The sequence below is a fragment of the Peromyscus californicus genome, unplaced genomic scaffold (genome assembly GCF_007827085.1).
Source record: "Peromyscus californicus insignis strain IS unplaced genomic scaffold, ASM782708v3 Scaffold_21__1_contigs__length_65335640, whole genome shotgun sequence".
NCBI lineage: Eukaryota > Metazoa > Chordata > Mammalia > Rodentia > Cricetidae > Peromyscus > Peromyscus californicus.
The window spans coordinates 8,596,943-8,609,100 of record NW_026294514.1 but is presented as its reverse complement, the minus strand read 5'-3'; the positions used below and the strand labels follow the sequence as shown (position 1 = coordinate 8,609,100).

General features: G+C 46.0%; 1 protein-coding gene across 5 annotated transcripts in view; it reads left to right on the top strand.

Moving 5' to 3' along the window:
* Positions 1-12,158, top strand: part of Ankrd44 (ankyrin repeat domain 44) — a 260,633-nt gene that overhangs the window by 222,077 nt on the left and 26,398 nt on the right. For all 5 annotated transcript variants that reach the window (XM_052749463.1, XM_052749461.1, XM_052749464.1 and 2 more), the window contains exon 17: positions 5,299-5,370. In XM_052749463.1, coding sequence (XP_052605423.1) covers positions 5,299-5,370 — 72 coding nt within the window. The remainder of the gene's footprint in view (positions 1-5,298; positions 5,371-12,158) is intronic.

The following is a 12,158-nucleotide window of genomic DNA, read 5'->3' as shown; positions in this document are numbered from 1 at the left end:
CGAAACGTATCCTGTTGACTCACCCAGCTGTTCTTCAAACCGTAATAACCTGCGTAGTTCTCTCCCATGATCTTGCCTGTTCTCTTCTTTCTCATCTTAAAGAGAAGTTTACCAGGTCTTCTGTTACCAAAGCTGGAGAATGGACGTCATCCTCCCCTTTAATCTACCCTCTTTCTCCAATGTTCCACCAATGAAGCATGTGTATTCTACCTTCTAGACTATAAGTTCTGTAGGGGTAGAGTTTATGTTAAGAGATATTATATTATCTCAGTGCCTACCACAATGTTCAGCAAACAGTTATTGAATGGATTCACAAAGGAACAAATGAAACTTCTGCTTCCTTTATTTCTGTTGCTTTTTCCTCAATGTGAGCATATTGGTTCTCTCCAACTTAAATCATGATTTAGAAATCTCACAGTAGAAATACCTTAATTGCCCCCTGTTTCTAGGGTTGAATTCCTCACCCCCAGCATAACTGTAGTTATTGTTCTCAGTGTAGCCAGAATGGCTTTTAATCATAAAAGCCAAGAATATTATCATAATCATGACTCTTCCCGGCCTAGTTCACTTTATTGACTGACTATCTATCCATATTTGAAGTCTGGGTTTAAAACTACTGCCCTAAAATACTCTAAAAAGTCTCCTAGGAGCTGGGGAGATGGCTCCCAAGCATGCAGGCCTGAATTTGAAGCCCCAGAACCTGTATAAAAGTCAGACCCAGTGGCACATAGCTGTAATCCCAGGAGCATGATGGGGGCTGGAGACAGGAGAACCACCACCAGCTCACCAGCCAGCCAGGCACGTGCAGCAGCAAGCAACAGATGGACTCTATCTGAGACAAGGTGAAGGCGTGGCCTGACACCCAAGGTCGTCCTCTGGTCTCCACGTGCATGGCCTGTTCCCTGTACTCCTGCAGCCTTGAACAGTCTGTCTTCCTCCCCTCGTATAGCTCCTACCGTCAAGGCCTCGGCCTAGATGTTATTTTCTCTGACTGCAGTTGTACATCAGGTCCTTCTTTGGACTCTCATGGAGTCTTTGTGTCATCCCGTCCCAACTCCGGCCTCAAATGATTCAACTACCCGTTAACCACCCTGGGTTCCCCGAAAGCCTCTGCGTTCTATCAGGTCAGCAGCCGCATCTGCTCACTGCACAAATTGAGTTCTGGTGCTTCCTCCAGCAAATATTTGCTGAGTGAGTGAAATAAGGCATCACACTCTGGTAGAATGATCAAACTATGTATGTGGAAAAATCTTATTCCAAAATAAGCATCATGGGAACAGAACTAATCTGTGTCTATTCTCGGCGTATTGTCTTCTTGCCCCTGTTCCTCAGGTTTGTAAATGTGGGGGAAATGGTTCTGTGTTCCTTCGGTTAAAGGTTCACTCTAGGACAGGATTTGGAGCTGGTGTACACTGTCAATTCCAGGAAGTCTTGAAGGTGATAATGTTGCAAAACAAAGAGCAGATGTTTACTGGCCCCATTGGGCAGTGACGACTCCTTTGATTTCAGCCGTGTACAAGAGATGGTTTTTTAATCAGTACTTTGAAGTTAAAATTAAATTTATGTTCATTATTTTAGTATATCCTAAGTTGTTTAAGTTCCAGGTTCTATTCTCATATTAATGAGGAACGAAAATGAAGTATCTCACACTTCTAATGTAGTTATTTATAATGTGTTACCTATAAACTGAAAATTGTGTTCTTTGAGCTATTAATTTCTACACTTGTTATTTAGTCTACCAAAGCCTCTTAATCACAACATTTTGTCCCATATGTATTGACTCTGGAAAGGCATTCTGTGCCACCTGATGATCCGAGGGCATCGTTCTTTTGATTTCATGGAAACTTAAGAACTTGTTTTGAAATACAACATACTGATTATAGTTTGTTTCTTCTGTGGAAAAAACACTGACCAGAGCCAGCATAGAGGAGGAAAGGGTTTCTTTCAGCTTTACACTTCACAGTATATCGTTGATCAAAGTCAAAGCAGGCACTCAAGGCAGGAACCTGAAGGCGGGAACTGAAGCAGAGACCATGGAGGACCTCTTCTTACTGGCTTGCTTTCCTGGCTTCTTCAGTGACCTTTCTTACATAGCCCAGGCCCATCGGCCTAGGGGTGCTACCCTCCCCAGTGGGTGGGCCCGCCTGCATCAATCAGCAGCTCTTCAAAAAATGCCCCACAGACGTGTCCCCAGGCCGATCTGATGGAGGTGATTTCTCAGTGGAGGCTCCCTCTTCCCGTGTGTTTCAGTTTGTATCTACCTGACAGAAACTAAGGGAGACACAGTAACAGTATAGATCACTGTGGGGACACAAAGGCTAGGAAGCAGGAGGAGGAACTTAAATGTTCTGCAGTCCTCCTTGTGGTTGTCGTGTTGAACATCTTAGCCTGTGCGTTTCTAGGGTGTTTTCTGAGTACATCGTGTCCATTTGGTCTTCGTTTTCAAGTGAAAATAATGTCTGTTGCACTGGCAGCCTTGGAATGCGTGTTTCACCGGACAGCTAAGAAGTGGGTGATAGTCTTTTTAGGAACTTCCGCCTTTCAGGGTTTGGCTACTGTAATTCTGCCTCTGTCACTCTGGTTACCAGACCTTTGTTGCCAGGGGTGGCGGCACAGTCTGTATCTGCAGCACTCAGAGGCAGAAGCCAGTAGATCGCTGTGAGTTCCAGGCCAGCCAGGACTGCATGGTGAGACACTGACCGCCCCCCACCAAAACCAAAGGTTAAAAATAGAAAACATCTGTAAATATCTGTGCAGGCTTCATTTGCAGGCCATGAAAGCATGCTGCCTAGCTGAAGATTGAAAGATACAATTTTATTTAGTGGGTGTTACAAGAGTATGGGAATGTTTAGGAAATTGGAGGCTAGGCTGGACGACCAGGAATAAGCTTGAATGGAGGCATTATGCTAGGGAGTGGCCTCTTCCCCATAATCCTGGAGAGAGTGAATCCCAGGGCAGCCACTGCAGTGGAGGATTCAAAGACACACCATCCTTGCTGATATTCGGGGACACTTCTGTCTCTAGAGCCGTCCAGAGTTTTGGCTGGATCCACCCGGCCCCAAAGTAGACGCCTGGCATGGCCACCTCTTTCTTCTGTACCCACACTGTTCCGTGGCCTGTCCATGAGAAGCTGAAAGATAAACAAACACAGCTCCACAACCATGATCCCCACCAGAACGGCACGATCCCCACCAGAACAGCAGGGGTTTATTCTGTCCATTTCTGTCTTCAAAACTTCAATTAGTGCCTTTCATCGCCAGAATTTAAATCCTGTCTGGAGCCCTTGCTCTAGAGCATCCAGAAAATGTCACTTTGGGTTGTCTAACCCTGCCGTATAGGGCAGTCACGCCCACCCACCAGGGGTCTGGGGGGATACTGATGACAACTGTGTTCACCACACACCCATCCTGGCTCTGGATGTTGGATGGGCGTGCCCTTTGTATGCATCTGTATATGAAAAAGAATTTGAAGGCAAGACAAAGAGGAACATCTGGTCAGAAGGGCAAGCCTACCCTTTGTCTCTCCTCATACATTCTGCTCAGATCATGGTATCTCCATCCTTCTTTCCGTCTCTGTCTCTCTTGTCTGTCTGAGTCTGTCCCCTGTGGGCCCCATGCATACTAAACAAGCAGTCTTCCACCCAGCTGTATCCCCAGCTCTCCTTAGTTTCTGTTTTTAGACAGTGTCTCACGAACTTGCCCAGTCTGGTGTCGAACTCATGTTGTAGCCCAGGCTACAAACCGGAGTCTTCCTTGTGTGACTCCTTTGTTCTGTTCCTGTTTAATCAAATTTGGTTGATTCTGTGTCTCCAGTTACCCAGTCCAGCTGTCTCTGTCTCAGCTGCTCCCTGCTGGTCCATGCCACGGCATTCCTCTTCTGAGCTGAGGTTCAGCTCCTAGGTGCTGGCATGGCCCCCATCATTGCCAATCTGGAATCAGACATTTAGACCACGCCATTTCTCTGCTCAAAGCACATTAGTGAGCTTCCACCACATCTTGGATCAAAGGCAGAATCTTGACCACAACCCACAAGGATCTTTCGAGTATTCTCTCCCGACCCGATTCCTCCTCTACCTTCTCATCTCCCCACGACATTGCTCTGGCCTCCCACAACATTGCTCTGGTCTCCTTGGTGATCTTGGGAACACCTGTCCCTGAGGAACTTGCTGGTTGCTGAACATTCTCCTTGTAATGCCCAGATAGCCACAAGGCTGTCTCCTCTGCTCCAGATTAGGCTTGGCCATCTATCTACTCAGTGATGCCGGGCCCATCACTCTATGTAAAGTTGCAGAGGATTGCCCTCTAGACCCCTCCTCTGCTTCATTTTTCACAACACCTTGTAGTATATAATGAACTCTAACTTTTCATTGTATATCCTCCCCCTTGAGAAAGCCGACTTTTACTTTACTATTGCATCTTCAGTCGTTGTACAACATAATCATTGTACACAATAATCATTCTCTAAATGTTTATTATGTGAATGTGCTTCTCCATGCATGCCTCATGCTACACTCATCTAATTATTTATCGGGGGATGAATTCCTATGAGGAACAGACAAAAAGGTTTAACAGTAGTCCATGAGCATGCCATCGTCCACTCACTCTCCCCAGCACCACAAGATTTTAATTCAGCATGTTGCCACTTCGCATTTCAGTGACCCTTCTCCCAGTCGTCTCTTGTTACAATGTTACCTCTCTTAAGTCTCATTATTTAAGACTCTAAATGTCACCTTGGAGAGGCCTTCCTTTGCCATGGGTCCAGGTTAACCCTCAGCCTCATGCTCCACCACCATGTACCATGTTTTATGTTCATGACGGCACACGGCACTTCAAATGCTTCTGAGTTGTATATTTATTTATCTGTGTTTGATTTCTTTTTCTAAACTGTAAGCTTTGCGACAATAAGGAGACTTGCCTGTCTTTTCCAACAGTATTTTCAGTCAACGTGTGTTTGATAATGGAATAAACACTAGCTACCATTTTTCATTATTATGGATTCTCTCAGTGAAATGGATGGACTATACATGATTTTTTTTTCTGAATTGGCAAAGAAGCATCTTTTCATGTACAAACATCTCTTTTGAGTAGCTGGCAAATGCCAAGTTGAACTGGAAACTTGAACACTTGGTTCGCAGGTCAGATGGAGCTGGTGGTACTTGATCTCTGGACTTCGTTTGCTGGTACACTGTAAAATGTCTTAACTTTTGAAGCTCCCTTCTCACTCGTCCATGTTAGTAACAAGAAACCACAATTCCTTAGTGACTCTCGCATTTATTTATTTATGTATTTGTCTCGACAGCTTTTGGAAAGAACCAACACTGGTTTTGAAGAATCAGATTGTGTTGCTCCCAAGAGTCCACTCCACTTAGCGGTAAGCGAACTGCTGTGGGCAGCTTCCCCTGTTTGTCTCACAAAGAACAAGTTTCAGAAACTTTGCCTGCTCTTGAGATGTAACCCAGAAAGGCCGTGATCCATGCTAATGAAAACAGCAGATATTAAAGCATGTGCCACCAAGAGGGACTGCGTCACCAGCTTCACCTTAGATACAGTCACCTACCTTGTCCTCAGTGTCCTCATCTATAGAATGGGGACAAATAAAAAGATGAAGCCTACATAAAGTCACTACCATGGAAGGAGTAATAAATGATCACCATAAGCTTTAATTATTTTTTTAATATAGAGGGAACATTTCAGCTGAAGAGATCCGATTATGGAGAGTAATATGCAAATATTAAATCTATGAATAATCAAATGTCACATTTTCAAATGTCACAATTAAAACCTGTGTAAGTTTTAAGCAAAACTGTGTGAGAAAAGGAGCAGGTTTAGAACAGCAACTATATCATTCTTCCTGGTTTGCGGCTGTCCTCAGAGGAGGTTCCTGGGCTCTTTTTCATGCTGGAGAGGTCTGGGCGGGCCGGACAGAGTTCTCATTAGCAAAGCTTCCTCCCACCTCCTGGTAATCAAAGCGGGGAGTGTTGACTCCAAAACTCTTCCTGGAGGCTCTTCCACTCCGGTATCTCTGCTCCAGATGGTGTCTGGTTCACCCTCAGTGATTAGCCCCTGTTTGAAAGAGCCCTGCTGCCTGGCAGTCATGCCCAGCCACAGCCAGCTTGCCTGCCCACAGTGTTGCTAAAGACTGAACACTCAGGCATGGTCTGGTCATAGAGGTCAAGATAGTACTTAGACATGCCTTTGTTTAGTAATACAGTGGGACAGGATTCAAGGAGAATGGAAAGGGGCCAGGTCTACTTTTAACTGGTAAATTTTACCTGTATGATGCACAAACACTTCTTCACTGTTATTCTCACGACCATTTAGGGAGAAGAATGTTGTATTAATAAGCACAGGTGGGCATTCCTGCAAGGTGAGAGGGGACAAGACCCTGACAAAGGGTCGGAGGTGTCCAGGGCCAGTCACCCTCCACTGCCTGTCTCCCCACAGGAGAGAGACTTGTTAGTGCACCTGGAGAGGCCCACTCATAGCCTCTCACACCCACACGCACACCTACATTTTGAATGCTGTGAAATCAGCTGTCCATCTTTGTTCCAGGAGGAAGACTTAGATGGAGAAGGTGGGTGGGCAGTGGGATGTTCGTATGGACAAAGCTTCAGAGCAGTTGGCTCTAAGAGCAGGCTGCCCTTGAAAACCCCTGTCAGCTGTACCCGAGCAAGGCTCCCCAGATGCCTTTAGCGAGGCTGTGTGGGTTTTTAGAGCAGGATCCTCGTGCCCTTTGAGCATGGAGCTGATTGCATTGCTGCTGAGAAGAGAGGTCCAGGCTTCCAAAAATTCTGTCCTCATTTTCCCCCCGAAATGATTTGCTTTGTGTTTACTGTGTGCGAGGCGCACTTCTGAGCTCTCTGGGTCCTCCACTCACATAGAAGAGGGTGGCATGGTGGTAACACTGTGCAAAGACTGGGCTTTGGTCGTGCTGTGGCTGGCAGAGGCCAGAGAAGATGAGCAGAGGCGTCCTAGATGCCACGTCACATCAGTGACGCATCTGAACATGTTGTCTTCCACTGTGAAGGAAAGGGGACGAAGCAGTTAAGGCTCTGAAGACCCTTTTGAGTTGGTCAGTTTGTGTGATGTTGGCCAAGTACCTAACGTCTTGTGTCTGTCTCCCCATCCATCAGAAGAAAGGAATATTGGTGCCTCCTCAAGGGCCCCTGTGGGAAGGGCATGAGCTAATCCGGGTAACGCAATCAGAAGAGCACCTGGTGGCATCTGTGTGTCAACAGCCAACTTCGTCCTCACGGTTATCACCACGAGTCTCTCTCCTCTGTGAGACACACACTGGCTGGGAATAGCGCCCGTCACTTTTCTAGGAGGAGATCGCTGCTCCAGGGAAGGAGCGAAGCCTTGTAGAGCTTCCCGTACTGGAGAGACATCAGGCGAGCAATAGCACGCCAGATGGTAATAAGTGTCACAGGAGAAAATGAACTGGAATCCGTGTGCTGGAGGACGGAGGTGGCAGACAGGGTGCTGTTTGACAGAGAGAACGCCACGTTCACACAGTGGGCCTGAGTTAGTCACACTGCTCTCCGGCAGAAGATTCTGGGCACAAGTGTAAAATCCTGGCATCGGAGAATGCTTGGCATGTCACGGAACAACAGTGGGACCACCAAGGAGGGGTCAGAGTGGCGAGGGAGAGAGAGTGGGGGGGGGCAACCGCCACGACATCTCACGGAACCTCCCGGTCCGTGCTAACAACTCTGACTTACTCTGAGCAAAATAGAAACCACTTGTTCCGATCTGAGGAGATAAGGAAGATGGTGTGACTTCTGTCTCAAAGGTCACAAACTTACAAAGGAACAGAAGCCACAGCCAGAAACGATGGGGGTGACTTTGACCAGAATGATCCCGATGGACCTGTTCTAGAACTATTTCATTCTTCCCTCGACAAGCTAGCACTTAAAATTATTTACTGCAAGACACCTATAAATACGCTCATCACCCTCTCCAGGCTTTACTGGAGCTGTTACCTTGATAAAACCCAAGGCCTATTGTTCTTAGGTGAAAGAATTCTAGCAGGGAAATTGAAACAGATGCCCCTAAACCTTGACCCATAGAGAGACCTGACCTGCTTTGAGGTACTAGTTCCTGCCTGAATGATTCAGATCTCCAGGGTTATCAGCTCAGAGAATCTCATATTCATTTCTTCCACTTGAAAAATTTAAATCAAGAAATGAGGTTATGCAAATGGGAGGCTCCAGCTGTTGAGATTTCCAGATGGACTTGTGGTGTCCGCGAAATGTGCTGGGCTCCCAAATCCCCTCTCCTTGTCTGCCCATAGTTTCCATCTTTAAAGGCTTAAGTAAATGAATCACGATTGAGGCATTTAAGTTGCCTAGTGAGATATTTCTTGATCTAGTATAAATTAATAATTTAAATCATATTAAAGTCTGCTACTCTCAGTGATATCTTAGCATAGTAAAATTCCTCCCCCACAAGAAACTATTTGCAACAGTTACCTGGTGGCAAAGGGAAAATCCGTTTTCTCCGACGGAGTCTCACTGGGTATATCAGCCACACTCCTGAACAGGCCAGGCCCCTGCCCAGGAGAAGGCGGCCAGTGCAGAGTGAACACCACGTGGTTGTGGTGTTGTTGTTGTGGGCTTTTTGTTTTGGCATTTCTTATGTCTTACTGGTTTGTTTTTATTTTCATTTTATTTTTGGTTTTGAGAGAGAAGAAAAAAAATGAGGTTGTATGGGAGGGAGGTGGGAGGCTCGGGAGGAGTTTAGGGGAATGGAAAAACATGCTTGAAATATAGTGTATGAGAAAAAAATTAAGGGAAAAAAAAAGAAGCTGCAAACAGATGGAGGAAACAGGAGAATCCGCCCTGTAGGTAAATCTGGCTTTTGATCCATTCTGAGCACTTTCACGTGCCCAGTCCACAAAATCATCCAGGCTGGAGCTGCAAAGCTGTAATTAGTAGCACTAATTGTGTTGTGTTTTATCCTAAGCTGCTTTAACCTGAAAACAACACATGAATTTTTGTTTTTTTTTTTAATTGTGGGGATTGAAAGAGAAAGTGCAGGGCTAAGTACCTCCTTACAGCTGTTGTAGAAATGCTCCCTGCCTCCTGCCTCTGTTTCTCCTTCCCCTGTGTGTCTTCTCTTTATTAAACCTAAGTGCCCCGGCCTCTGTCCTTTGTGTATCTACACACATCGTATGTTCTCCTAGGCTAAGTTCAGTGAACAGAAATGAAAGTGTTTACTGTTGGTTTTGTGCAGCGCTCTTGTGAGGAAAAGTCACGAATCACAACATAAACCCACTATCAAGAGTTTTATTAGGAAGAGGAAAGGACAGGGTGTGATCGGGCCTGCTGAAAGACAAGTGAGAAGAAGGAGGGGGTGTACATGGGATCCGTCTTTTAAGGACTACCCTGCGCATGTGCACATGGGCCCACGTGGCTACTCCATGCACGCGCATAGATCATGTGGTCACACTGCACGCAATTTACATGACCACGCAGCTTATGGATTATGTAGGATGTATGATTGGGAAATGACTAGGCGGAAATGACTAAGTGTCTGGTCCAGGCATGCGCGATCATGGTGGCGTGGCTGGAATTCCTATCATTTACTATTCTCATTATCATGGAGAAGGGGCCAGATTTGAAAATAGTGTGTAGAACCCTCTGCTGTCTACTGGGCCCAGGTCCCTTCAGCGTAGAGTCATGATTTCTCAGTAAGCTGAACCGATAACTACCACTTACTATAAAGTAGGAGGCCATGGTTTGGAAAGTCACAAAGAGAATAAAGTCTGAAAATCTGATTTACAGTCCTGCCTGGATGTTCCTATCACTAGAAATAGGCCCTTAGCTTAAGGTTAGATGGTTCTGAGTTGGTAATGGCTGAAGCTGATACAGGATATATGGGAGACATTTTACCACTTTCTCTTCTTTGTGGATATTTGCAACTCCCCATAAGAGGCCAAGGAACATGCGTCTAAACTGCCATATTGAATTTCCATTTTTTCACTCCAAAGGGCTCCTGGGTCAGCCTGTCTTACCTGAAACCTGGTTCTTCCACCCAAGGCTGCATAACCCTTAGCATAACTAGGTAACTCTGCCCCTCTGGGCGCTCCCTGGTAAGGCGAGGATAGCAAGAGCTTCTAAAGCTCAGTGAGGTGGTGCATTCCACTGAATGTTGCCAAGCTCACACCAAGCAGCCAGTTAGTGGTTACTTCAGAATTTAGGTTACGATACAGACTTCCTGTCCTGAGCAGTTACAGTTCTTGACACAGGAAGTTTGGTTTTCCTGTCCCTAGAGAGGCAGTAGTGGAGAGTAAAGGCACAGTAGTCTAGAACTTTGTCCCCAGAGCGTACCTTTTTGCTCCATAGCTATGTTCAAGACACTTTCCATTTACATGGAGCTTTCTACAGAAGGAATTTAGGTTTTCATTCAGCATTTGTTATTCTACCCTATTCCAGTACAGGCAAACACAAAAATATTTAGCCTTCACGTCAATCAAATGGAATTTCCAAGGGAAAAGTTCTGTGCCTTTTTAACCTATGAAAAAAGGTGTTTACAATAAGTATGGTGACATATACCTACATATGTGTTTGTGACCATCCCAGCACACGAGACGCTAAGCAGGAGGACTAAGGGTTTGAAGTCAGCCTAGGCTATATAACAAGGTCCTGTCTCAAAAAAAAGGACATTTGGGGCTGGAGAGATGGCTCAGAGGTTAAGAGCATTGACTGCTCTTCCAGAGGTCTTGAGTTCAATTCCCAGCATCCACATGGTAGCTCACAACCATTTATAATGAGATATGGTGCCCTCTTCTGGCAGGCAGTGATATATGCCAGCAGAATACTATATATAATAAATAAATCTTTAAAAAAAAAAAAAAAAAAAAAAAAAAGAACATTTACAGACCATAAACGAGTTGTGGAGTGCTTAGTATGGCACCCAGCGCTTAGAAAGCCCTCAGTAGATTGTTGCTATTACCAAAAGCAAATCAACAAATGCACGATTAGTATTTGGTAGCAATAAGTACTTCGACAACAAAGAAGTAAGCGGGCTGAACTTTGACACGTACTGGGGGCTTACTTCCCTGGTAAGGTGCATTAGCATAGATGTACCAGGACGGTCGGGGGTTGTCTGGATAAACATTTCCAGACAAGGAACAGAAAGTGCAGGCATAATGGCCAGAGGAGGAGATTCATGCGCTTAACCTTAGAGGGCAGTGTGGGCACCCAGGACATGCTAAGCATGCTGGGGAAGGCCGGAGCCCGGGCCTGGTTGGTCAGGGCAGGTTTTGGATTTCGCTGCCATCAAGAGAAGAAGCTCGAGGCTGAGTTTCCAGCAAGGAGCGGCCCGGTATCCGGCTTGATCGTAGAAAGGTTTCATCCGGTGCTGGTGCACACCGTAGATCACGAAGGGCCAGGGACCGAGGGGACACTTTGGCTGAATTCTGGTCAAACAGTATGGTGGGAGTGTGCAGCGCGGCAGTGCCTCAGATGAGACGTGGCGACAGTGTCCCACGAGTGGCGTGGAGGGCTGCCGCTGCTTACACAGCCCCTCTGTGGACGTGAGCGGAGGTGTGGGGTTCTCAGGGCACTCCTGAGAACATAGAGATGCCTCTGTGTGAGTTAGCCAGGAAGCACCTTCCCTGGGCTGACGTGACCCACCCGGAACAGGGCAAGGCGTCGTCGAGGGCGCTCTTTGTCACGGTCCACCGCACCACTGTCCCAGATGGCTTGTTCAGGGCCGCAATCCCGGGCTTAAGAGTTGGAGAAATACAGATGACCTAAGGGTGCGCCCGAGAGTCAAACTGCCGTTTGCCGAGAAGGCAAGGCTGCCGTCAGAGCAGGTTCCGGGAAGGGAATCCAGGATTCAGTGTGCGGCGCTTAGACATTCAAGTGCAGATACCAAGGAGAGGTCGGACCCGTGTGCTTAGAAATTGAGGGAAAAGTTGGGAAAGGGATATTAATAGGGATTCCTTACCAGATGATTTATATCACATGTTACATCTAGGATACACTTCTAATATGTGCAAATTATCGAAATCATTAACAAAAATAATGAAATGAGAAAATTTTATTTTTAACTTAACAGTACTCTTAATTCTTTTTTTTCTTTTTTTTTTTTTTTTTTTTTTGGTTTTTCGAGACAGGGTTTCTCTGTGTAGCTTTGCGCCTTTCCTGGAAC